This window comes from Canis lupus, chromosome 2 (genome assembly GCF_048164855.1).
Source record: "Canis lupus baileyi chromosome 2, mCanLup2.hap1, whole genome shotgun sequence".
Classification (NCBI taxonomy): Eukaryota; Metazoa; Chordata; class Mammalia; order Carnivora; family Canidae; genus Canis; species Canis lupus.
The window spans coordinates 32,045,381-32,072,451 of NC_132839.1; the positions used below are offsets into that span (position 1 = coordinate 32,045,381).

Below are 27,071 nucleotides of genomic sequence, written 5' to 3' on the forward strand. Positions count from 1 at the left end.
GGTATTTCTAGTGAAAGTACAGTGGGAGTCATGCGCTTACAACTCAACTACCCGTACTTCCCCTTAAATAAATCCCCACTTATTTATTTAAATGATGCAGCTCCACTTATTACACCCGGGGAGTGTGTGCTCTGGAGCGGCCGCAAGCCGGGCTCTGGGGCTTTGCGGGGCGCTGGGCCCCGGGGCAGGCCCTGAGGCTGCTGCGGCTTCGGGACACGCTGGGCTCGGCCGCGGGGCTGGACGCGAGGCCTCGCCGCCCGTCGTCCCCCGGGAGCCCTTGGAGCCCTGGGCCCTGCGCTGTTGCCTCCGGCTTGGCCTGAGCTACAACCCGCAACGACGTGTCCTTCGAACCAGCCTATTTCGAGCCGAGTTGGCTTCGTGGCATCTTCTAGACTTTAGACTTGGCCGCCGCCGACGGGACCTGTCGGCCTGGGCGCTGTTACCATTTAAAAGCGCCCTTTCCGCGAGCCTGCCTCGGGGACGGGGAGCGGGGGCGGGCCTGGTCCCAACGGGGACGCTTCCCGGGCCGTCACCAGAACCCCCCGCGCCCCGGCCCGCCCGCCCGTGGCCAGCAGGTGCGCCGCCCGGCCGCCCACGAACCCCCCGCCCCACGCGGGACCGTCCGCGCCGCAGGCCCGCGCCCCTCGGGGACCGTCGGCAGCTCCGCGGGGCCACTACGAGCACGGGGCGGGGGACGCGGACCCGCACAGGCGGCCCCGAGCTGCCCACGGACACAGCGCGGGGCTCCGGCCACGCCGCCCGCCGGGCCCGGGGTCCGCAGTGCCCTGGGCGCTCCTGCGTCGGGCAACGAGGCCGCACAGCAGGTGCACGCGGGCCGCTCGCCGGGACATGGGGGACCGAGCCCCAAGGGGACGCAGCTGGGGCCCGGGGCTGAGCCGGCGCGTCCGGGCCGCTCCTCGGGGCCCCACGACCCCCCCGACCCCGGTCCCCGGCCGCCCTCCTCGTCCTCGGGCCCCCCATTACCGTGCGGCCCCCAGGCCCCCGAAGTCGTCGGGGGAGGCGCTCCCAGGGGCCCGCGGATCCCGTCCAACCCCGAGGACGCTGCGGGCGACACGCACCAGGACACGAGGACCCGCAGCCTTTGACCTGAGGATATCCATCACCTCCGCCCACCCGGGGCCCACCCGCCCCGCCGCCCGGAGGCTTCGGGCCTGGACCCGGGCGCACGCCGGGCGCGGGGGCTGCGAGGGGCGCCCCGCTGGGACCCGCGCTCCTAACACGAAGCCGGGTGGAGGCAGAGCAGAGGGCCGGCGGCCGGGCCCCCCGCGGCTCCCCCACCAGGACCCAGGACCCAGGGCCCTCGCCTGAGCGCTCCTGCTCCTGCTCCGGGGCTGCAACCCCAAACCCCAAACCCCGAGAAGTCCTGCTACAAAGTCACACTTTGGGGCGACAAGGTCACAGAGGGGAGACGAGTGGTAACAGGTTTGCCTACCCCTCTCCCTCCCCCTTTACTGGCCCTTTGGGAGGGGGAAGGAGCAAGCGGGAGGGCAGGACAGACCAGGGGGGCAGGAGAGGGAGGGGACCAGAAGGCTACAGATGCGGAGCCTTTACTTGGGGGATGGGGGTGTCACCCACTCCAAACGTGCTTTCTAGTCGGTTAGTTACACTAACTAGTTCACAATCTCTACGATGAGTTCTAGTTCCATCTTATTAGGGGCAGCGGGCCAACCCAAGGGGCCTTCCAGGGCTGTGCAGTGAAGAGACCCCCGCTCATACCCTTGCAGGAATGCCAGGCACCTCCCCCTGAAACCCTTAGAGCAGGTGCAGCAGCAAGACAATCGCTCAAGTCCTGGCCCAGCGCAGAGCAAGGGAATCAAAAGCCTGGGGCCCACCCAGCAATCCACCTTCTGACCAGTCCTCCAGGTGCCCCTGCGGTGCACTCCAGTGGGAGAACCACCGGCCTGGAGCACTCTGGTCAGCCTCCTGAATCCTGCGGGTACAGCCCAAGGCTCTTCCATTGGCCTCAGGGAGCAGCTGCTTGAAAATTTCTATCCTGACACAGGAGTACCCAGGCCTCTGTCAGTAGCTCTCAAAGTTCCTCAGGAGGAAAAGAAAAGACGGTGCAGAAAGTTCCATGTACATCAGCATGAAAAAGTAATCCGTTAAAATCTAACTGTAGGCTAAATCATTTGTGATCCTCTCGGCTTCCAGTGTAGAGGTTATTCATTATTTTTGCTAAGCGAGTAAAGTTAATTTTTAATAAATTCAAGTCTTATCCGTAGCAGAACGTTTTTGAAAAACATTAGTCTTTCAAAAGAACAATTCTATAATGAATTAACTGCTCTTATTTCAGACTTATGTACACAGTGCACTTGTATTGATGTGTCTTGCTGTTGTGTCGTTTGAACTCAGACCCTCAACAGGAGATGACGTACCTTTTAATTTAATTCCCTATCCTTTCCCAAGATGAAGAAAAATCCTGTCCCTCCATATGCATTCCACTGCTCATCCGATCACCGGAGCAGAAAAGGGCACGAAAACTCTCCGCGGTCACCTGTCCGGCCTGCTCCGCTCTGGCAGGGGCGGACCATACACGTGTTCAGGAGAAAAATTCAAACTTTTTCCAGTATCTGGGTCTTGGTTCTGGGGTGGCTCCTACACACCTTTCACTCTAACGACAGCAGAGGGCACTCAGCCTCTCAAGCGGCCAGCTGCGCCTATGCTAGAACGTCCTCCCCAAGAAGCAGCTTCAGTGTACACGGGCCGTCTGGCTTTGTGCCCGGTCTCCATGCCCTCTTCCTCTCAACTAACCCTCCTGCCCCAACACCCAAAAGCAGTCCAGCTGAGAGAAGTCTGGACTAATCAAATTCTCCTAAGTATAAAGAAAGTTATTTTAATACTCATAAAACACTGGCCTGCCATTAGTGTTGTAGAAACTGGAGCATATAATGGAAAATGATAAATGGTCACAGGACACCTCTCAGGAATTGGGTTACCACCCTGGACGGACTTTCAAGCTTCCAGGCTCTCGGCCAAGGGCTAATCCAAACAAAAAGGTTACTGTTTATACTGATCAGCATTACACTTCCTTTTCAAAATTTACTAGAACTGGGCAAAAAGTATAACAAATTTATACAACTTAGTAATTGTACAAACCATTAATTTAGCAAGATGATATTGGTTACAGTCACCAGAATGAAGACTCACACTGTTCACTGCCACTTCCGTGAAAAGATCAGATAAATAAGAAGTCACTGGCTCAAAGTCACAACAGAAGCTATTTAAACTTTACATACAACAGCAAAGGTCAATCTTCCACAACAGTACTGCAGACACAACCACTCAGAGGCTCTCCACGCTGCCACGGCATTACTGGAATGTTCTTCAGGGTCCATCTTCTCTCTCCAAGACCAACACTTGAACCATTAGATGTAATATAAAATAAGGAGTTCTTTATTATTTATATAAAACTTGTACATTAAAAACAATTAAGATTCAACAATTCCACGGACCCCGAGGAAGCTAAGAGCTTCTGTGGGTCTACCGAGGAGCCCTGTGTGAACGTTTCAGTCACCAACCTCCTGGCCACAGGAATGAAGCAGACTCCTCTGGGGCCATTCACGTGGCCACCTCGTGGGCTCTGAAAGCTATTCCCCTTTCATTGGGCTCCACAAGCACGCCAGGGTTTCCTGGTGACATTAAAGGGGACTACCTTCTCTGGTCCAAGTTTAAAATGTTTGATCAGTGCACAAGTTGATTTTTATTTATGTCTTAAACACTTTCAATAAACTCCTAGGATAAGAAGCTTTTATTACAACATATACAGATCTGATACAGTTCTTTACAAAAAACCACCTAGATTTTTCTGCTCAATAAATTTAAGTGTCTTTTAAGAATTAAAGTTGGCTTAGAGAAATGCTGTTTTTCTTTCAAACTTGTTTTCCACCCTCTGAGCTCTGAGAGGTCAGACTTTTGAGTTCTTGATAAAGAGAGCCACCTGTGTCTAAGCAGTATTTATTAAGAGCCCTGGTATCTGTAACGAAGAAGGCAAAACTCTGTTTCTTAAAGCCTTAGGCTAGCAAATATGTTCTAGCAATCTAGACCAACATCTATACTTAGACAAGCAGCCTCTCTGAACAAATAGCCTGCTGAAATTAATGCGGTGATTTGTTTTCTTGACAGAGAAGGATTTAGCACTGCTTAGCACATAATTCAGTAGTTTGGGAAAAAAAGTAATTCTTCCCTTGAAGAAAGCAGGTCCTTTTCTGAAGAATCACAACGGCTACCCCATAAAGAAATCAAAATAGACCAGCACCAAATGAAGTATTAGTTTACAAAAAAATAAACTTAGCTCTTATTTCTTACAGTTCTATAACCCAGACTTAATAAATTAACTATGAAATCAGCTTGTCAGCTACAGTGTAATTTAAAAATCCATTTTCAACCATGGGGGGAAGGGAGGATGAAGAGGAGGGTCAATCTCACACTGATCATCATGAACTCCATGGATGTCAACACTTTTGGCCAGCTTGTATTCTCTTTCAGAAGTGAGCTGTAGATTACCATCTGTGAGGATTTAAAGCACGGTATCCATGTTCAGATCTTTCCAGAGAGCACGGCATGTAAAACACTACACTATTTTCAGATCTGAGAAATCTGCATAGAAAGAAGGATCCCAGACCTTTCTGAAAGAGCCAAAAACCAAGTAGTCGTCTCACAGATCATGTCTATTCATCCTCAACACAACACCGCATTGAGCTTTTTAATTCACAGATTTTATGTTAGTCCTTTAGAACCCAATGCCCACGTTTCAGTTCAGAGCTGTCGGGCTATTCAAGCAGCCTTCTTAGCGCAAGTTCCTTGGAGGTCTTGTAAATTTATCTTTGACCTATGACAGAAAAAGACAGGAGATATACAAAATATCAAGGGTATAGAATTTTTTTTTTTAAGGGTATAGAATTTTAAGTTAGAACTATTCTATCTGTATAGTAGGGTTTTGTATGTGTATCTTAAGTATAGAGGAAACACATTAAATAAATCTTTTAAGTTTTACCTGTTGTGAATCATGTGACTTTTGACGAGATGTCCGGCTGCCAACGCTGCCATCAGTGACAACTCCCCAGCCATCACTGTACCGCACACGATCCTGGCAAGCTGCCGGGCATTCTCCCCAGGATTGTCCTTGCACGCTCCTTGAACACCTAGCATCTGCAGCCAGGGAGAGACACAGCAGGACTCAAAGTTATGGCAACAACTTCCTTTTCTACCAACTGAAATAAGAACTACGACTGCATCAGAACAGAACCTGACTCCATTGGAAGGACTCAATTTCCAAGATTTGATAGCCGGTACTGGCAATAACATACACTGCAGTGAACATAACATCCACAGCCTGGTTTGCAGGGGCACGTATTCAGAGGACATGAACATTTATTTGCTCTCTTAATCTGCTTTCTCAATGTACTAAACATATGCCTCAACATGCTTACTTGGACACACCAGGTTCGGCTGGTGAGAAGCAAAAGAATGAAAAGACCAGCTAAAATACAGATGAGTGAGAAGTGCTGTTAGGCAGAAATAAAGAACCCCAGCGAGTCAGAACTAGGCTGGAAGTCCCCAGACTGTGGGGCTGAGGTGTCATACCTGTAAACAGGCTTGCTGAGGGAGCAGGTTGGTGCCACCGCCCACGGTTCCTATTTCTATAGACGGCATGGTGCAACTGATATACAAATCTTCATTTGTGGGACCACTTGCTTCCATTAAAGTAATACAGTTTGAACTGCCAACATTCTGTGCTGCATCCTGAAAAAAATAAAAATGAAGAGTATAAAACTTCTCTCACTTAGAAGTACAAGAGAGAAGTCGAGACGGGAGCCCTCACCTGTCCACAGGCAATGTAGATGGCAGTCACGATGTTTGCCGCGTGGGCATTGTAGCCTCCGATACTCCCGGCCATTGCAGAGCCTACCAGATTCTTATTAATGTTGACCTCAATCATAGCTTCTGTGGTAGTCTTTAATACCTAGCAGACAGAGTTGTGCACATTTTACATGTTCTCCTGGAAGATTCAGGGCATGTTACCCAGATCTGTCTTTTTCAGTAAAGCAAGAGAGTTTAGATATGGCCCTGTTGATGCCTTGTCCTCAATACACTACCAGCCCAGCGTGCTCATGTGAATACCCCACACGCATGGGCAAGATACAACAGCCATCTTTAACATCAAGCATATGCCCATATATTCAACTTTACTTAGAACTTTAGAATCCTTTCCCCGATTTTTAACCCAATGAAAGACTGACAAAATAAATCATCCAGTCACTCACTTCTCTGACAACCTTGGCTGGAATGACAGCTTCACAAACCACAGACTTTCCTCTTCCCTCTATCCAATTTATAGCAGCAGGTTTCTTGTCAGTACAGTAGTTACCACTAACTGCTAGAATCTGCATTTCAGGAAAATGCTCATGAAGTTTTGAAAGTGCCTTCTCTGTGCCCTGTCAACAGCACAACAAAATTAAAATGCACAAAGTTATTATAGATCAGAGGCTTTATTTGCATCTAATAACACTAATGAAGTACAGTAACTATAATATTTCTAAATACAATAAATATACTTCAAAAAAAGTGAGCATAAAACAACAGCAGCTTTATTAGCCATCACAGTGATGAATTTCTTAGGTATAGACTTCTAAGGTTTCTAGGAATAAAAACAAAGTTCTTTGTAGTTCCTGATGAACGAGGACGTAAATGAAAACATAATGAGAATATGAGAATGGGAGAAGATATCTACAAAGGATTTATCAGATAAAGGGCTAGTATAAAAAATCTATAAAGAACTTACCAAACTCAACACCCAAAAAACAAATAATCTTATCAATAAATGGGCAGAGGACATGAACAGACATTTCTCCACAGACGACATAGACATGGCCAACAAACACATGAGAAAACGCTCCTCATCACTTGGTTTCAGGGAAATACAAATCAAAACCACGATGAGATCCCACCTCACACCAGTGAGAATGGCTAAAATGAACTCAGGAAACAACAGATGTCGGGCGAGGATGAGAAAAGGGGAACCCTCTTGCACTGTTGGTGGGAATGCTAACTGGTGCAGTCACTCTGGAGAACAGTATGGAGCTTCCTCAAAAAGTTGAAAATAGAGCTACCCTATGACCCAGCAATTGAACTAAGCATTGATCCAAAGGATACAAACAGGGATTCAAAGGAGCAGCTACACCCCAATGTTTACCACAACAATGTCCACAACAGGCAAAGTATGGAAAGAGCCCAGATGTCCGACAGATGAATGGATAAACAAGTGGTATTACTCAGCCATCAGAAAGCATGAAATCTTGCCATTTGCAACAATGTAGATGGAACTAGAGGGTATTATGCTAATCGAGATAAACCAGAGAAAAACAAATACTGTATGATTTCGCTCATATATGGAATTTAAGAAACAAAACTGCTGAACATAGGGGAAGGGAGGGAAAAATAAATGAGATGAAAACAGGGAGGCAAACCATAAGAGAACACTGAACTCTAGGAAACAGAGGGTTGCTGGAGGGAAGGTGCAGGGGGAGGGGTAAGGGGTGATGGGCATTAACGAGGGCACCTGATGTAGTGAGCACTGGATGTTATATGCAACTGATGAATCACTAAATTCTACCCCTGAAGCTAATAATATACTCTATGTTAAATAAATTGATTATAAATTTAAAAGTTTTTAATTTAACTAAATTTAAAAATGAATTTAAAAATACTCAGTGAGGATATAATACTCATAATCATGTCACTGGGAGTAACTCAACCCATGATCAACATGTAATAAATTCCTTCTTCTAGTTATTCACATGTTACCTAAAAGCCCAAGTTACCAAGTCAATAAAGAGGAGTCAGACATAAAAGCAAATCCTGTTGTAAATGAAAGTCATTGGAAAAATGACTTACAAAAATGTAAACAAGACTTCCAATTAAATGACGTTAATTCAATCAATAACTCGTACCTCAATAACCAAAATACTTACTGGCGATTTTTAAAAAATGTGTTTTGTGGTAAAATACATGTGACCTGGAACTTACCCTCTTAACTATCTTCAAGTGTACAGGTAAGTAGTGTAAAGTACATTCACACTGTAGTGCACCCCATCTCCAGAACTCTTTTCATCTTAAAAAACAAACTCCAAACCCATTAAACAGCAACTCCCTATTTCCTTTTCTCTTCCCCACTTCTTTCTGTCTCTATGAATTGAACTAATCTAGGTGCCTCATTAGTATGAATTTACTTAGCGTTTGGTCTTTTTTGTTAACCAGATTATTTAACTTAGCAAGTGATCCTCAAAAGTTCATTTAGCATATATCAGATTTTCCTATTTTAATAATGGGGTTTAAAAACATCCCATTATATGTACATACTACATTTTATTTATCCATTCATCTGTCCATGAACACTTGGGTTGCTTCTACCTTTAGGCTATTGTGAATAATGCTGCCATGAACATGGGTGTGCAAATAAGTCTCTGAAACTCTCCATTCTTCTGGGTAAATACCCAGAAGTGGATTTGCTGGATCATAATTCTATTTTTAATTTTTTAAGGAACCACTCTACTGCTTTTTGGCAACTTTTAAAACCTATGTATTTAGTCATTCTTTCTCTTTCAGAACAGTCCTTATATACAGGTAAACCACAAAATAAATCTTGCTAACCTAATGGACTTTAACACTTCACATTTGTGAATATTTGTAAATAACAAATATCAGTAGAATAAAATGTAAACCATACAGTCTTCTTATGGGGAGATAATTAAAATAAATGGACTATACACATGAACTTGGCCTCTGACATACACGTCTTGAGGTCTCTCAAAGAGGTGAGCTTTCAAGGTTTATAGGACCACGTTAAGAAGCACTAACCCCAAGATTCTTCTCAGCCTTCTGAATAGACCCAGAGCATATATAATGCCAAGTTTAAACATATCAAATACAAACACTGGTCAAGAAATGCCTGATGAGTTATATGAATCAGTATTTAGCTTTCAATAAAAATCTTTCAATCAAGTAATCATTTGAGTAAGTAGTACAGGTACATGACACAAAATTTAAAAATATAGGAGGACATAAACTGTAAGTCTGCTCCCCACTCTTATCTCCCTGACACCAGTTCCCCTCCCCTGGGTCAATCGTCTTGCAAGTTCTACTTTAGTCTATCCAGGCTCACCTTTGAAATCATGTTCATCCCCATTGCATCACCTGACCTGGACTGGAAACGGATATAAAGATTGCGACCAGCCATACTCATATGAAGTTTCTGCAGACGTGCAAATCTGTAACCAAAACCAAATATTTTTTTGATTTGTTGAGAAGATGGAAGTTACCTTAAAAATCTAGTTCCATTGATTTATTTTACACATAAGAGAATGCTCATGGAGATTACTTATTTTCTTCTTTAACTAACATTATGTTAGAACACTAATTCAACTGTCTCATACGCCCACCACACGAAGGGAAAGCTGCTGCACTCAGCCATCAGCATACACAAACTTTAAAAGTCAAAAAATAAATAAACAAACAAACAAACATATAAACTTGAACTAAATGGAGCTATCAATGGGGTGCCTGGGCGGCTCAGTTGGTTAAGCGTCCAACTCTTGACTTTCGCTCAGGTCATGACTGGGGGATCTCAGCCTCACACATCAGGCTCCATGAACTGTGAAGCCTGCTTGAGATTCTCTCTCTCCTCCTTCTGCCCCTCCCCTCACTCATACACGCACCCTCTCTCTAAAAAAAAATAATAATAAAATGAAGCTAACATTTGTACTGATTATGTTACTTTATAAATTAATTTTCTGTATTCAAAGTAAATCTACTATCCAGATATTTACTTCTATCCTGCTTGGAAAATCTTTTTTTTTCAGGCAATTCCTCCCTATGGCAATTCTAAGTCAAAACTCATCTAGGACAAAGTAACAGTCTAATCAAAGTGAGCTTTGTAACACCAACACACAAAGAGACTAGCTCACGCTATTTTTTTCTATCTACTCGTATGGATTCATTTGAATCAACATTATGCCCCCACCGACATCCCCGTAAACCAACCACAAATATTACTCATTTTGCTTTTTTTTTTTTTTACTCATTTTGAATAAACGGTCTTAAAGGTAATATTTTGTTATGTGACCTGAAGCAGGCAGTATGTTAACAGGCTAACAGTTAGGTTTAGCAATCACAGAGGAGAACACTGACTCTGAAATAAACATAAATGCATATATAAACCCACACACATACCTGCTGGTACTGTCAAAAGCCTCCTTTATCACTGTGAACCCTTCAGGTGTCTCAAGCCAGGCCTTCACTTCTGCAGAGTCACAAGCACGGGGAAGACGTACCACCGGGCCACGAGTCATCCCATCTGCAAGGATTCGACTGCTGGCACCTCCACCAAGCTACACAGAGGATGTTACAGAAGGACATGTTAATCCTGCAAACACTTCTGCTTGTCCCAAAAGGTGTCCTTGATTGTCCCCAATCTTTTCTCATTGCCTAGCTTAAGGGCATATCATAAAAGAGGCAAATATATAAATGCCAACTTACACCTATTGCTCTGCAGCCTCTATTAGTGCTGGCCACGAGACAACCTTCTGTTGTGGCCATTGGAACCTGAAATTCTTTTCCATCCAAGCACAGAGGCCCTGCCACTCCAACAGGGATGGGCATATATCCAATAACATTTTCACAACAAGCTCCCATCACCTAAAAGGTAAAATTTGGCACCAAGTGAAAATCTGTTATTGCAAACAGCTCATTATCAATAACTGTCTTCAAACTTAAACCTTTAGCATATTTGTCTTTTATTTACTCTTTTTTTAAAAAGATTTTATTTATTTATTTTGAGGGGTTGGTGCAAGAGAATCTCAAGCAGACTCCCTGCTGAGCTTGGAGCCAACTCAGGGCTTTACCTCATGACCTTGAGATCACCACCAGAGCTGAAACCAAGAGTTGGATGCTCAAACAAGTGAGCCACCCAGGCGCCCCTTTTATTATTCTTTAAAAGTATTTAAAAGTACTAAAATCGCAGAGTAATAACTACAAATAACAGGAAAAGTATTTTTAGTTTCTAGAATCCATAATCATTAGCAGAATACAAAACTATAGTAAAATGATTTTTTAAAAAGTTTTATAAAATGATGTACATGGGGGCACCTGGGTGGCTCAGCCAGTTAAGCGTCCACCTTTGGCTCAGATCATGATCCCAGAGTCCAGGGATCCAGTTCCATGCATCCCACGCATTTGGGCTCTCTGCTCAGCAGGGAGCATACTTCTCCTTCTCCCTCTGCCTGCTGCCCCCGCTGCTTGTGCTGTCAAATAAATAAATAAAATCTTAAAAAAAAAAAAACGATGTACATATAAAAGACTAATCAAGAAAAACTAAAAAAAGCTGAAGAAGAAAGCTGAAGAGTAAAGCTAAAAGACTAAAAAGCTACAAAGCAAACTTTCTCAAAACAAGAAAACAACATACCAAGGAGTAATTATAGTCCCTGTACGGTAGATACTGGAGAGAAGAAGGCTCTGGAAGTTTTCTGGAAAGCAACTGTCGGCGAATAGATACACCTCGTTCATGGGTTTCCATCAGAGTTTCCAACTTATAAGCTGGGATATGCTTAGCATTGACTAATTGGATGATCTCTGCATCACTAAGGAATTTTGCACCTTTCTAAAGAAATGCAAAAAAAGGGGAGGGGAGGAGTTGGTGTGAGGAGGACAAAAACCTTGAAGTGCATTTCATATTCTTCATAATAAAGGCATTTAATACAAACAACACTCTCAGTAGAGGAGAACCCAAAAAACATTTCTGAAGGAGATGATTTGAATAGAAATAATATCAAAATGAAAGCAAATTCTTTCTAAAAATGACACTAAACAAATGTAAAACCAAAGCAATAAATTTTGCAAAAGTTCGTAAAAAAATAAATTCAAACTTAAGATTTCAATGCTCCCCCCCAAGTTGTGTTAACTCTGTATATAGCAAGACAATTCAAGTATCACTACGCACATCAATAGGAATGAGGGAAAGTGAAAGAAAAACAAACCTGATGCTACTCTCACTCACGTGCACATAAATTAAGAATGAACCACATTAAGCAGATACGACAAAAACAATATTCACATTAAAGCCTGATTGGACTCATACGGTCATGGAGACAGAACACTCACTCACACGTCACAAAGGAAAACAAGCTTTTTCGTGGGCATCAAGCTTACTTTAAAAGCAAATTAAAAACAAAAAAAAACTTTCTTCAGTTTTTGAAGCTTGTTTTTGAGTTAAACCTTTTCTAGGTCCCAAAACACTCAAGAATAGTGTAGTGGCTTGTCTCTCTGGCAAACAGTAATAAAGTACAAAGAGCATTGACCTCGAGCCAGTAAATCTTGGGACTCTTGATCTTAGCTTTCCATTTCCTAAGTGTATTACTTTGGGAAAGTAAGCTTCCTGGAGCCTCAGCTTTCTCTTTCTCATCTGAAAAATGGAGATAATTCCAACTATCTCACAAGGTTGTGGGAAATAAATAAATAATTTACTACCTGTAAACCACACAACACAATGCCCGGAACTTAACAGGTACTCGATAGCTATAATTTCTTTCCTTCCTCTAATAAATAAATAAATAAATAAATAAAACTCCTTTTCTTAGGAAAGATATAAAGCTTGAGTTAATTTTATTTTCCTCACCTCTGCATTCCCAAGTATCTGTAGACATTCTTCATTAGGCCGAGGCTCCATGGGAAGTTCAATTTCAGGTTCCTGTGTCTCTAGTTCCACCGAAGTATCAAGTAAGGAGGAGTTACCAACCACAAATGTAGCTCTGCTTGAGGTGTCAGTTTCTGCCACAAAGGGTTTTATGACCTCAACTGTTCAAGAGATCGAAAGAAATCTCACAACATGGAACATAGGTTTTGTTTTGTTTTTCCTTTCCCCCACCACACGTTGGAGACCTTGAGCCTTGTCCCAGGAGACCGTAGGAAGGATCTGAACATAAGTTTTAAAATGAACTCAACTTCTTGACAAATCAAGTGAAATAAAACAAACGAGAAATCACCTTTTCTTTCTCTGTTTATCCTTGTCTCCTCCTCTGCTGCATGGACTTTGTGGCTATTCCTGACCAGCACAGGTTCACGTCTACAACAATCATCTGGGACTTTTTTTGGGGTCACTACAGGCGATGTGATAGGGTTTTTTAATGAGAGTGTAGATTCGGTCTCAGCTTGTTCAAAGAAGATATACTTGACAGCCAGAAGGAGAGCTAAACCTAGGGTAACAACTTGTTCAATATCCATGCTGATCATTCTAAATTAAGAAAAGCAAATTAAAATGTTATTACTCAGAAATAAGAAAGGCTCAGCCTAAACTTTTAGTAACACAGAGTGCTATGATTAATACACAACAAAGCAGGTCTCGGGGAACTTACTTGGAGAGATAAAACTGCCAAAGGGAAACACTTGGTTCAATTCTCTTGGACACATTTTCATCCAGTCCTAAAGAAACCCTGGAGTTTTCTGATGTACTGTTTTGAGGAGAAGGATCTGCTATCCAGCGACTATGGGCATGAACAAGAACCAAGCCTAGAGACTGAAATAAAAGGTCATGAATTATGTATCCTCTGCATGTCAACTTCTCATCCTTAGCATCTGGATAAGCAGACACTGTCTCCCATGGCTTCCCCTCAGCGTGAAAACCAAACCCTATACATACTTGCCCCATGACTAAGGCAATGGCCCCCTGAACTACTGAAAACATTGCAAACAATGGGTTTTCAAAGAGACGTCAAGTAGAGGAACTTGAAAAATCTGTTCAGAGGAGAGAGAGGAGGACCCTCAAATAAATGAGGCACAAGGAAAGAAAAAAGGTAGAGGAGCATCAATGAAAGAGACAAAAATTGCAGAAAGCTAATAGGAAGAAGAAAAAAAAGTCGAAAAGCAGAATATGACACTGGAACTAAAGATACTAAAGGAAGAAGAAAACTATATAGTTACCATAATCATCTTAACTCTCTGAGTAACAGGATTTGGTTTATTTTCTTCTTCTTCTAAAACTCGAGCAAAATGGCTCAGTTGCCAAATTGGACGACCCTCGCGGCTTTCCCGAGAAAGCTACAAAATAAACAAGTGTTATATTAGAAGGTATGGATTTTATTTATGTGAATGGATGTGATGAGAAACATTACTCTTCTGTTAATACCATAAGTAAGAACTGCTCTTACCTCTAAAACCAAGGAAACGCAAGCTGGGAAGAAAGTCATAAACACGAAGTAGTTGGCAAGAACTGACATACAGCCAAAGCAGCACATAATTTCAAGTTGACGCACCCCTGGTTAGAGAAAAATTAAATGTATAATTAGTACAGTACATGTATTTTTGATGCTGCATACATCACAGGGACTTTTCCTCTCAGTAGACAAATATGAGAAAATATTAGTATAATACGAAGCTCTTTGCTATCTCCTGGAAGAAGAATGAGGAACTCTGAGGTGATGCCAAGCCTTAGAGCACAGAAGGAATAGCTAGCTCCCTTAAGAAAGGAGAGCTGGTCTTCTCCATCATCTCCAACCCGCACATTGCCAGGCATGGCTGCTGTACTTCACATACATCTGATAATCCCCTTTCCCCACATGGTAGCACTCTGTTTTGAAAGAATAACAAGGCCAGGCTACACTAATGAGCAAACCTCCCATTGCTGGACCCAATTCCACTCTTTACCAGAAAAGCAATGCACCTGTGGACCAAAGACTCTTTATTAAACTTACTACCAGCTATGCCATTCCTGATACAGTACCGTAATATACTGTAGAGTACTACTCAACTCAAATTTCAATGTAACCTCTACTGTATCTATTTATGCTCTTATAATTTTAGTTAATTTCACTGACCTGTTAAAAAAATTAAATAAATGCAAAGGCAACTCAAGATCCAAAATTAACAAACATCCCACTACAAAATGTTTAAGTTACCTCTTGGTAAACTTCCCAAATAGAAGGTTAACAGATTACAGAGCTGAAAAAGACCTTCGACTACCAAAGCTTATTCCCTCAACATTACAAATAAACTTGAATATAAAACATATTTCTGATGCCACTCATATTAAAAATAAAAATATTTTGAAACGTAAATAAAAAGCTATTCCCTCTTATAAAACCAATGAGAATATAAAAAACTCAACAGAGTATTTTATTTTTGAATTATAATAGATCATTTGGCTAAATAACAGAAAACATATATTGTATTTTTCTTAAAATCCTACAGCATTGTATCAACTACAAAAAAAAATCTATGGCAATTACTCTCAAAAGTGGAAATTCAAGAGAAAGCACAACTATAACAACAAAAGCATTATTACCAGTACTTTAGAGAGTAGCCAAATGTAATCTTTTCAAACTTGAGACCACAGAAACAATACTTGACAGATGCTTTTACAACCTGGTTATCCAGTTTCCCTCTGCACAACAGCAACTACTGTTGTTGCCATATGCTCCCCTGTCATTCTTCCCCACTCCATCCCAGAACAGTCTCTCTGTGCCACTTTGCTACTACACAAAGAAACAGCATCAATCTATATACTTCCAAGTTAAGACTTCTTTCTTTTTAGTGGCTTTCCAAAGGGTTACTTCCTTGTTAATATGTTATACCTGTCTTTTTCTACCCTAAGCCAAATCCCTAATTATACCATTTCTGTATAGCTGTATATGCCTCCTAACTGGCTTCTCCAACTATAAATCTGTCTACTTCTCTGACTCAGCATGCTAAAATTCATCACCCTACTCTCCACATCAGTTTCAAATGAATAATCCTTGGTTTCATGGCCTACTACCAGTTTCTGACTAATCTTCTTCACCTTCCTATATACTCCTTTGTTTGAATAAAATCACATAGGTATGCTTTCACCCAATCAAAAACATTTTTCTTGATGGTGGTGGTGGTTATATAACTACCTTTGTCAAATCCAAGACTATACCTCAGAAGTAGATTTTAAGGAATGTTCATTTTGAAAAATATTTAAAATGCCTTCTTTGCTAAATGTTGAGAGATTTAAAAAAATAATAATAAATTTATGTTTCTCAGAAAGAAATATATTTAATATACTACCTAGTGAAGAGACCTCAACTAATAATGACAACTAACTACTTTCATCAAAACTAGATAATTTACTTTGAAAGAATGAAGCCCTTTAATGAGGACACTCAGATACCAGGAAACAGACTAGAATGGTAATTATAAAGAGTAGCTACCTGAGAAAGCCATAAAGTCTAGTCTTAATGATTAGGAAACCTTAACAACAGCATGATATATTCATTCTGGAAAATTTCCAAACCAGGCCACAATTTTTGTCCTACATAACAGAGTCCTATGTCTGATATTTAACATCTCTCAACTCTCCAATTAAAGATTAAGAAACATGTGTTGAGACTAATGCTAGGTACTCAGTAATACTGCATACCGTCTGATTAAATCTTCCAGAACAGCCTATTAGGTGGATCTAACATAGATCCGGCCCACTCCTGACTCTTGCACTATCTCCTACATGACAATTAAAACACAAGCAACCAAGTCACTAATTTAGTCTGGGCAATAGCAGGAGCTGGAAGGTGCTTTCCAGATGAGACCTAGAACACAATTTTGATTAAAACTAAACAAAAACCAAAAACAAACACTACAAAGTCATCAAAGCAATGGTGCATAGAAAGAGAAGGTAACAATAGTGAAAAATAAATTAGTAACCTGCTACTAAATTTTCACAAAAGCAGACAGACATAAGGTCAGATAAACCCACATACTCATTCAATTAAAACCTTTTAAGAATAACATCAGACTTTAAGAATTTAAGAATTAAGAATAATCAATGCAGTCTAAGATATTTTTCTTTCCCTTCATCTACAAACTTATTTCAAAATATATTAAAAGGGACTCCTGGGTGGCTTAGCGGTTTAGCGCCTGCCTTCAGCCCAGGGTGTGATCTCAGAGTCCCAGGATTGGACTGATGAGTCCCACATCAGGCTCCCTCCATGGGGCCTGCTTTTCCCTTTGCCTATGTCTCTACCTCTTTCTCTCTTTCTGTGTCTCTCATGAATAAATAAATAAAATCTTTAAAATATATATATATTAAAAATCGCTTACAAACCTGACATGGTACCAACTCCAATCACCAGACACTCTACAAGAGCATCAAGGGTGAACGTGGGACCTAAAATTGCCATTCCACGAGCAATATTTTCCCGTACTTCATCCTAAAAATACAGACGAAACATAGCAATGAGGGTAAGGTACAAAACAACTTTTACAAACGTTAGAGAGCATCCTAGGGCCTCCACTAAAATCTAATTTGCTATACGATGAGTAAAATAGACAATGTAAAACCACTAACAGGCATTCCAGATGTAAAGAATTAAGAAAAAGGTCATATACAGTGCCCTGCTTTTCCTTTCCACTGAGTGAGATGCGTCCTGGGAAGACTGCTTTGAGGCAGTGCATCATTCCTGCCAGTTAAGTACCTCATAATGAAATACTACAACATTTTATATTTGGCTACCACTGACAGTTCTTAGTTGCAAATTTTGTGAGACCTTCTTAATACTATGAAACCTAAACCATATTTTTGTCAACATGCTCAAGTGGTCAAGATATTCATCAAATACATCATCAAGGCAGAATTACACTCTGTTTTATTCTCAGGTACTTTGATGCAAGATTATTAAAAACTTTAGTTTATTAAACTTTAGTGACTCATGAACACTAAGATAAAACTTCAGATGGAAAATGTTGGTGTTAATACTAAAGTTTTAGAAATAAATCTACCAATGGAGACTCTCTTCCATTACATCCTGTCCTGTTCTGATAGTTTCAGTAGGTAGATGCTCTTACTTATCCAAAAGTCTTACTACTTTAATTTCTAAAGTCTTAGAGTAGGAAAATGGGGGAAGATTCCAAATTCCAGAAGCTATAGAATTATAATTAAGTTGTTAGGTTAATGGGACAGTTCTTAGGGCACCTAAAAAGACCATCTTAAGACTTGACAAACTAACTTAAAACTGTGGACAACTCCTGAATCTTGAACTAGGAAGAAACTACTAATGCTTCCTATTACTGTGAATAAACTGAAAAAAAAGGAGTATTATTAAATTCATATCTTAAAAATAATACTTACCTGTGAGTTGGAACTGAGAGCAAATTTTGCTAGAGCACTTGCTCTGGAAAGGTCAATCAGAAGTAGGAAGAAGGGTAAAGCTTCACTGGAAAAAAAATAAATAAATAAAGATGACCAGGTACATTTAATAGGAAAAAAATGTGGCTTAAAAATGCTTTCTAAAATAAAACAACCGCCTCATACTTTAGCATGTGTACCTTTTCTGCAGCCCAAAAGATACACCTTCTCCTGACTCCCCTTTGACATCCTCAAAGCTAAACATATGCATTGCTCAAAATATTTATGTTAAAAATGTAATATATACATATATATTTTTTAAGATTTTATTTACTTATTCATAAGAGACAGAGAGAGAGAGGCAGAGACACAGGCAGAAGGAGAAGCAGGCTCCCCACTAGGAGCATGATGGAGGACTCAATCCCGGAATTCCTGGATCACACCCTGAGCCTAAGGCAAACGCCCAACCGCTGAGGCACCCAGGCATCCCAAAATTGTAAATATATTTACACAGAAACACCTTTTGATAATTTGATAGCAAAATATCATCCTAAGTAAAAAATATATCTTTGAATTAGCATGGGGAAAAGAAGTGAAATATATTTAATTTTTTTCTTTAATCACTATTTATGGAAGGATAAACTGAACAAGCTTTCTGGAGACAGTTGGCAATAACAGCACTCTGAAAACTTACACAGCCATGGTCTCACTCCTAGAATATATCCTAAGATTGAATATGAACACAAGTTTAGCCACAGAGACATTCATCAGTGTTATTAATAGAGGAACTTAAATAACCTAACAATCTAATCCTAAAGCATTAATGAACTATAAGATATTATACAAGGGAATACTAGACAACCATTACAAATAATTAATTTAGCATTAAGAACATGCAAAGATGGTGAGAACTATTACTAGGCATAAAGAAGTTATAAAGGCATAAAGAAGTCATACGATCTCAGAATTTTTAAGCATAAAAAACATGAGAAAGGATATATACCAAAATGTTAAAAATTATTAGCATTAGCTAAATGAATGAATGAAAAATTTCCCCATATTTCTTATAAACTTTTGAAAACGTATATATTATAATACTGTATAGCTTGAGGAAGAACAGTTCTTAATAATATATATTCTGAAAAAAAAATATTTATCTTTTAAATACTTACTTCAAGCCTGTCAATTCTTTATCTAAGAAATGAATGACAACTGTACTGAACACAAAACTTGAAAAAATTGTGAAGAGGCCAGCAATACCTAAAATGACAAAATTCAAACTGAAAAAAATCATCCTTTGTTACAAAAATAACAACATACAGTCCTATAAAATATTCTGAAAGAAAGTATTATTTTCTCCAGATTCTTATGATCTCAAATATTAGGATGTTTACTTCCATAAGGAATCCACTGAATGCATGCAGTGCACAGTAAGCAATATCCATGTTTCCATATGTAGGATTTGAACAAAGAAAAATATGTACTTCCATAGCAAATTAAAAATTTGACGGAACAAAGAAGTTAAATGTATAAAATGATTACCCAAAATATATTTTGATCCAAGTTGACGTAAATTCTGGAACTGGAAGTAAATATACAGGATTGCTATGCATCGTGTTATTGTCAGAATTATAATATCACTGCTTAAAACATCCTATTGGAAGAGACAGAAAAAAGCAGCTTTACCTTTTAAAATAAGTAAGAATTTTTATTTTGTATGCATCACTAGTTTATAATATCACGATAATACAAATATAGGCACAAGTCAAATAAAAATATTAAATACGCAAATAAAAAATTAAACCCAATTTTTAGAAAATCCACTGTTTAAAGCCAATCATTTTTCTGTTAATCACTTTTAAAGCTATTATTTTCTCAAGTAAAGTCAATTACACTCATTTTATGCAGAAAAGGCAAAAAGCGTATTTCCAAACAAAAAGTAAATGGAAACTTGAGGTAAGTTCATGAATACTAAAGATAAAGATTTTATTTGTAATTTTTTTTTTTTTTAATTATTTATGATAGTCACAGAGAGAGAGAGGCAGAGACACAGACAGAGGGAGAAGCAGGCTCCATGCACCGGGAGCCTGATGTGGGATTCGATCCCGGGTCTCTAGGATCGCGCCCTGGGCCAAAGGCAGGCGCTAAACCGCTGCGCCACCCAGGGATCCCTGTAATTTTTTTTTTTATTATAGGGTCACCAAGAGGAAGATACTCTTCAGAAACTGAAAATGTGATTTAATTAATTTCACAAACCTCTTCAAACTTTGGACACTCATAATTCCAACCACAGATCTTATCGTTACCAGTAAACATGTTCATGGACATCATACAGATGGTCAGTGTCACTGTCCCCACTATTACTTCCCAAGGATGGGAGGCCACAAAAAGGCCGTGCATTCGGAAAAGTCTTGACAACATTGTAGCTACAGAATCCTTGGATCCTGGAAGGAATAAAGTGTGAATATTTAGTACAAAGCTCACTGTATTTTTAGGAAAAGATTTTAAGATTTTGCATTGTAAACCCTGCTTTTGTAGGCACAGTATCTTATATATATGAATAATACTCTTTGATAGTGTTCCTTATTAGTTATGGAAAATAATTACAAAATTAAAATAAGAGGACTCTGATATTACTTTTTTACTCACAAAACTTAAATCCTCTATTAGTCACTAGCAACCAACTTAAAAACTAGCTATTTCTTACAAGTTGTATGAATTTAAGCATTTATGATGAAACCAAATAAATTTCTCAGCCCACAACATTATCTGAGCCAAGGAGGACAGCAATAAAGCAGAAAAAAGAAGTGAGAAACAAATACTCGCATTTGTTTTCTAATTACCATTATCCTGGTATAAAATGCCCACGAGCACCCTCTATATTCTCCACATTCTGGTTACCCAAAAGGCAAATACCAATCTACATGTTAAGTATCCTCCTCAAAAGCAGGGGTCCATTACACTTTTCCATACCAGCTAATATATGGCATAATGTTAGTAGCAAAAGGTTGTTTAATAAAACTTCCTACTGCTGTTTTCACCAGAGAAAGTCTTTCTCCAAATTTTACAGCTAATAAAATGCCACAACAGTACTGGAAGAAGAGGATGGCTGGCCAAAATGGGTATCTATTACATTCAAAAATTCCCCACAGACCATACAGGTAATTTTTTTTAAAATTTATTTGAAAGAAAGAGAGAGAGCGCACACACAGGAGGAGGGGCAGAGAGAGAGAAAAATCCCAAGCAGACTCCCTGCTGGGCACGGAGCCTGGCATTGGGCTTGATCCCAGGACCCTGAGATCACACCACCTGAGCTGAAATCAAGAACTGGATGTTTAACCAACTGAGCCACCTAGGCGCCCTTGGAGAATAATTCTGATCTAACGACCACCAGAACTAAACTTTCCCGTGTCTGTTGGCTAAATTACAATAATTTCGATATTCTGATTTAAAAAAAAAAAACCTGATATAGCCACTGGTCGCTAATACAGGAACATGTAAGCCTTCTTATACTAAATTTAATGCTTACAATAAGCATATTTAACTACCCATAGAAATCTATTTCAAATTAAGGTTTAGGGGATCCCTGGGTGGCTCAGCGGTTTAGCACCGCCTTCAGATCAGGGCGTGATACCGGAGACCCGGGATCGAGTCACCCGTCAGGCTCCCTGCATGGAGCCTGCTTCTCCCTCTGCCTGTGTCTCTGCCTCTCTCTCTCTCTCTGTCTCTCATGAATAAAAAAATAAAATCTTTAAAAAAAAAAAAAAGGTTTAAAAAGTAAGGCTACTGATTTGACACACTAGCAGGAATTCTGATGAATCTTATGTTTGTGGTAATAACTATGAAAATGACTCACTTAACTGAAAACAGAAAATTAAAGGCAACAAATGAAGAAAAGAAAGTTAATTATTCTATCTAAAGGGTTAAGGGAAAGAAAATAAGAGTAGCTTTTAGGAACCAAAGCAATTCCTGAGCATCATCCCCCCACTGTGTCACCTGATATGCTCCCCATTTCAGCTGCACCAGGCCAGGGACAGCTGGCTTTCCCATTGCAGGTGACAATCTTTCATTGGATCAATTGAATCATGAAATCAATTTTGTAAGAACATTGTTTAATAAAATAAAATAGAAAAAAATAGCTGTAGGTAAGACTTTAGTATGGGTAGATATCATTTCTTGAAACTTGATGTTCAACTATACATACATAGTTGAGTGTATATAGTTCCAATATAACATATACTACTTACTGTGTGTCTCAATTTTAAAAGGCTGGCAGTCACTAATATCTATAAATGTGGCATGCATCTGCCTGTGCTTATTCGTGCTTTTCAACCCTCCTCCCTGAGTCTTGTTCCTCATTTTATCCTCCAGAACCTTGCACCCACATACAGCAGTTGCTCAACAAATACCTGCTTAATTAAAAATAAACTCATAAACTACAGTAACATGTATTTTATTGACCCATCTTAAAATACACCTAAAAATGACTTTAAGTCAACAAAAGATAAATATAACTGCCCACCTGCTAACACACACCTCCCCCCCACCCCACCCCCACCCCGTTTAAAGGCTGAATGCAGACCATTCAGGGAACATATTAAAGGAGAATGGGGTAGGGAAGAGAGGCTACAGTCTAAACACTGTTTTTGAAAGTGAATAACAAAAATAGTTTCTATTAAATGAGTAGAGACTCGGACTTAAAATAATGTAGAGTATGAGTCACATCTTAGATTTGAATCCTACTTCATTACAACCAAAAGCCTCATAATAGCCTAGATTTTCAGGATAGTTTTCTATCACATAATATCCTTCTTATATTTAAAAAACAAAAACTGTGCTCGCTTTAGCAGCACATATACTAAAATTAAAAACCAAAAACCAAAACCAAACTGGTCTAAAGGATCAACTAGTACTGATGTTCCAGAAAATGAATCAACTAAAAATACATATCAACACTAGATCAAAATGAGTCTCTAACATCCTCTCCCCGCCAAAAAAACTCTCAAAACTCTGAACTTAGAGTATTGCCTATTAAGTCAATGTATTCTTCAGTATTAAAAAGCTAATTCAATTGAATTAAAATCTGAGCTTGCTACCAGGAAGGCACCCCAATTTGATCACAAATTGGTTATCATGAACCCATAATTATATATTAGGCACATAATGTTGTCCCTTTAAATGATATCATGGTAGCATTGTCCATTCTGGTATCTGGTAGCACTGTCACTTCTTTCCTAGATATGAACTCATCTTTGCAACATTCAGAAAAAAAATTGCGTATGATCCTGTGAACCAGTCCCAAAAGCAGAGAAGCTCAACTATTTGGAATTACAAACTCAGTAAGAGGATGTATGAGGTGTGTCTAAAGCAACCATAATTGTACACCATCTCATCTTTCAGGAGCACCCTCCCCATTTCCCTGTGGTTATGCAAAGTATTTAAATGCCAAAGAATCTAGTCTTCCACCTTCATCAGCAGTTGCAAGTGGCATAAGCAGGCTACAGGACAGCACCTGCAAATTCAATGGACACTATTTAGGCCACGCTGAAGTAAAAACATTTTACTTTAAAAAAAAAAAAAAATCAAACTCAATAGGCAATGTATGCCCGGCTTACGCACACTGAAATAGGCCACAAACCTTTCACAGATCCTTCAAAAGTAAAGATGATTTAAATCCAATGGAATCCTCAAACTCCAATCCCGGATGTTACAGAAACCACCTACCATGGCCAAATGCAGAAAAGAATGCTTTGGCATCCACCTCCATCTCTCTCCTCCCACCTCGCACTCCTTTTGTGCCACACGTTCTAGTATTTGATTACACATCTTTCAAATTAATTGCTGTGTACATTTTCTCTGAAGCCAAGAACCATGTCTTACATTGAGTCATTTTTAGTTCCAACAGGATCTAGCATTCTGATGCTCAACCTAGTATCCTAGGGGGGAAAATCTTGCACTGGAAATCAGGAAACCTGGATTCTACACCCAATTCTATTACATGCTTGTGAGTAAGTCCTATCTTCATTTCTGTGAGTCACATCTCTATTCACTTACTAAGCTACAGCTCCAAAGTTATTTGACAAAGTATTAAGTGTAAAACCTTGGGAAACTGCTACTTCTGTGAGATTTTTTTTTTTTTTAAGGTCAAATTTCAAATACCTGCAATTGCATATGGGTCAACCTAAATAGTTACCGATGTGCAGGTAGTTAACCAAACGTGGCTTAAAAAGCACATCACACAAGAATAAAAAAGAGCGTGCGGCCTCCCATCACACGCTGCGTCCTGAAAGGCTCACGCCACGCGCGGCACTCGGTATGTTAACGATTCATCTTTGCACATTTTTTTTTTTAACCTTCACGTTACAAAATCCCATTTGTCCTCACTACCAAGTTTACCACAAATCCTGGAAAGCCACAACAAATCGGGTGGATCCCACCGTGCGTCAGGCCTTTGCCGGATCACCCCTAAACCAGAAAACGTCTTTCGCTGCGCGGGGAGCGGCAAACGCCGCATCCTCCGCCTTAGGAGGCTGAAGGCGCGACTACGGGGCCCGGCGGGAGCTGCCCGCGACCCTCCCCACGCGCCTGCACCCGCGCCCGGGACGCGGAAGCCCTCAGGCGGGGGGGCGGAGGGCGAGCGGGGCCCCGAAGTCCCCGGGCCAGCCTCCCCCGCGGACCCCGCCGGGGCGCCCACGTCCACGCCCTCGGGCCCCGACGGCGACCGCGGCCCGGCAGGAGGCCGCGCCTCAAGGACGCCTCCCGCCTGGCTCAGCGGGGCCGCCGCCCGGGGCCGGGGGAGAGCTGACCCCGCCGGCCCCGGCCCCGACCCCGGCCCTCCGGCCCTCCGGCCCCCCGGCCCTGACCCCGCCGCCGCCGCCGCCGCCGCCGCCGCCGCCTCACCTCCGGGTCCCACTGGAGGCTCCGGCCGTCTCAGCGACCGCGACGCGAAGCGGAAGGAACCTCCGCACACGCAGCCTCGGGCCGGCGCGGCCCGCGACCAATGAGCGAGGATCGTCCGATCGCCCCGCCAATGGCCGCGGCGCCGCTCGGCCTCCCGGCGCCGCGTCACGAGCCGTCGCCCTAACAACGCCCCGCGCTCCGCGGCGGCCGGGCAGCACCGCACCACCTCTCACCACGGGCCCGCCAGCCAATAGCCGGCCGCGCCCCGGGGCCGCCGCCTGCCGATTGGCCCGCGGGCCGCGGGGGCGCGAGCGTGCAAGCCGCGGCGAAGGCGATAGGGGGTCTGGCGGGTGGGGCGCCCGCGGCGGGGCCGGGGCGCTCGGGGGCGCTCGGGGGCGGGGGCGGGGGCGGCCCCGCGGACCGACGGCGACACACGGAGGGGCGACGAGGCGGAGCCGAAAAGCGACGGGGCGGCCGCGAGGTGCAGCCCCCCGAGGAGCGCCGGCCGCGCCGCTCCCCCCGCGCCCTCAGCCCCCCCCAGCGCCCTTCGTCTTCCCTCTGCCCCCCCGTGCCTCCCCGTACCCTACGTGCCCTCCATGCCCTCTGCCCCCCTCGTGCCCCCTGCGCCCTCCGCCCTTTCCGTGCCCCCCCGTGCCCTCAGTGCCCCCCGTGCCCTCAGCCCCCCCGTATCCCCCACGCGCCCTCCGCCTTCCCTCTGCCCCCTCCGCCCCCCCTCGTGCCTTCCGCGCCCTGAGCCCCCCCCGCGCCCTCCGCCCCCCCGTGCCCCCGTGCGCCCTCCGCCCCCTCCGTGACCCCCGTGCCCTCAGCCCCCCCGTACCCCCCCCGTGCCCTCTGCCTTCCCTCTGACCCCTCCGCCACCCCGTGCCCTCCATGCCCTCCACCCCCCTCATGCCTTCCGCGCCCTCAGCCCCCCCCGCGCCCTCCGCCCCCCCCGTGCCTCCCGCCCCCTCCGTGCCCCCCCTGCCCCCCCCGCGCCCTCCTCCTTCCCTCTGCCCCCTCCGACCCCCGTGCCCTCCCTGCCCTCCGCCCCCTCCGCCCCCCCGTGCCCTCCACCCCCTCCGTGCCCCCCGTGCCCTCAGCCCCCCCGTACCCCCCCCCGCGCCCTCCGCCTTCCCTCTGCCCCCTCCGCCCCCCGTGTCCCCGTGCCCCCCCTGCCCTCTGCCTTCCCTCTGCCCCCTCCGCCACTCCGTGCCCTCAGTGCCCCCCCCCCCCCCCCCGTGCCCTCCGCCTTCCCTCTGCCCCCTCCGCGGCCCGCCCGCCTCCTGTCTTGGAACAGATCGTGCCTGGGGCCTCCCGACAGTCCCCCGCCCTGAGGCTCTTCCCGCCATCCTGCCCCCTGGACCTGCCGCTGCAGCTGGGTCAAAGAACGTGACACCGCCAACGGGTCCCCACCCTCCATCTCCTGTGTTGGTCTCACCTCTCACCTGTATCAACCCTCCATTTCAGCCAAGAGAAACTGGCCTTTTTTTCAGTCACACTCAGGACCTTTTCACCCGTCTGCTAATGTTCTCTCTGTTTAATCTGGGCGCGCCTACCCATTTTAATTGTTGAAATTCTAACTTTCCTTTAAGGACCAATTCATTTGCCACCTCCTTTCCTTTATTTATTTATTTTTATAATAAATTTATTTTTTATTGGTGTTCAATTTGCCAACATACAGAATAACACCCAGTGCTCATCTCGTCAAGTGCCCCCCTCAGTGCCCCTCACCCAGTCACCCCCACCCCCCACCCACCTCCCCTTCCATCACCCCTAGTTCATTTCCCAGAGTTAGGAGTCTTTATGTTCTGTCTCCCTCTCTTGATATTTCCCACACATTTCTTCTCCCTTCTCTTCTATTCCCTTTCACTATTTTTTATATTCCCCAAATGAATGAGACCATATAATGTTTGTCCTTCTCCGATTGACTTATTTCACTCAGCATAATACCCTCCAGTTCCATCCACGTCGAAGCAAATGGTGGGTATTCGTCGTTTCTAATGGCTGAGGAATATTCCATTGT

At 42.9% G+C, this 27,071-nt stretch overlaps 1 protein-coding gene and 1 long non-coding RNA gene across 4 annotated transcripts; one reads left to right on the forward strand and one right to left on the reverse strand.

Moving 5' to 3' along the window:
• Positions 1–857: 857 nt before the first annotated feature.
• Positions 858–4,177, forward strand: LOC140615163 (uncharacterized). Its single transcript, XR_012015912.1, has 2 exons — positions 858–1,433; positions 1,746–4,177. It is a non-coding gene; the product is annotated as an uncharacterized lncRNA (long non-coding RNA).
• On the reverse strand, positions 3,047–25,202 carry HMGCR (3-hydroxy-3-methylglutaryl-CoA reductase). 3 transcript variants are annotated; one of them, XM_072795016.1, is made up of 21 exons: positions 25,049–25,147; positions 23,615–23,660; positions 20,405–20,592; positions 19,691–19,802; positions 19,321–19,408; positions 18,152–18,236; positions 17,129–17,234; positions 14,217–14,323; positions 13,990–14,106; positions 13,425–13,585; positions 13,056–13,303; positions 12,689–12,867; positions 11,480–11,674; positions 10,555–10,713; positions 10,249–10,406; positions 9,182–9,287; positions 6,285–6,455; positions 5,843–5,983; positions 5,605–5,763; positions 5,015–5,169; positions 3,047–4,849 (listed from the first exon to the last, which is right to left on the reverse strand). In XM_072795016.1, the coding sequence occupies exons 2-21, from the start codon at positions 23,637–23,639 to the stop codon at positions 4,795–4,797; spliced, it is 2,715 nt and encodes a 904-aa protein (XP_072651117.1). In that variant the 5' UTR covers positions 23,640–23,660; positions 25,049–25,147; the 3' UTR covers positions 3,047–4,794. The 3 variants fall into 3 exon arrangements, with proteins under 3 accessions (XP_072651117.1, XP_072651118.1, XP_072651112.1); XM_072795017.1 differs by lacking the exon at positions 23,615–23,660 and having other exon boundaries at positions 25,049–25,202; XM_072795011.1 differs by lacking the exons at positions 23,615–23,660; positions 25,049–25,147 and adding an exon at positions 22,396–22,530.
• Positions 25,203–27,071: the final 1,869 nt, after the last annotated feature.

Bases quoted from the DNA above. Each gene is read 5' to 3' on its own strand.
- HMGCR (XM_072795011.1), bottom strand. From the start codon at position 22,507: ATGAGGAACAAGACTCAGGGAGGAGGGTTGAAAAGCACGAATAAGCAC. The intron at 13,586-13,989 runs GTAACTATATAG...CTTTTATTTCAG, and splicing joins AGAGAGTTAAGATGATTATG to TCTCTAGGCTTGGTTCTTGT. The intron at 9,288-10,248 runs GTATGTGTGTGG...TTTTGGTTACAG, and splicing joins GCTTTTGACAGTACCAGCAG to ATTTGCACGTCTGCAGAAAC.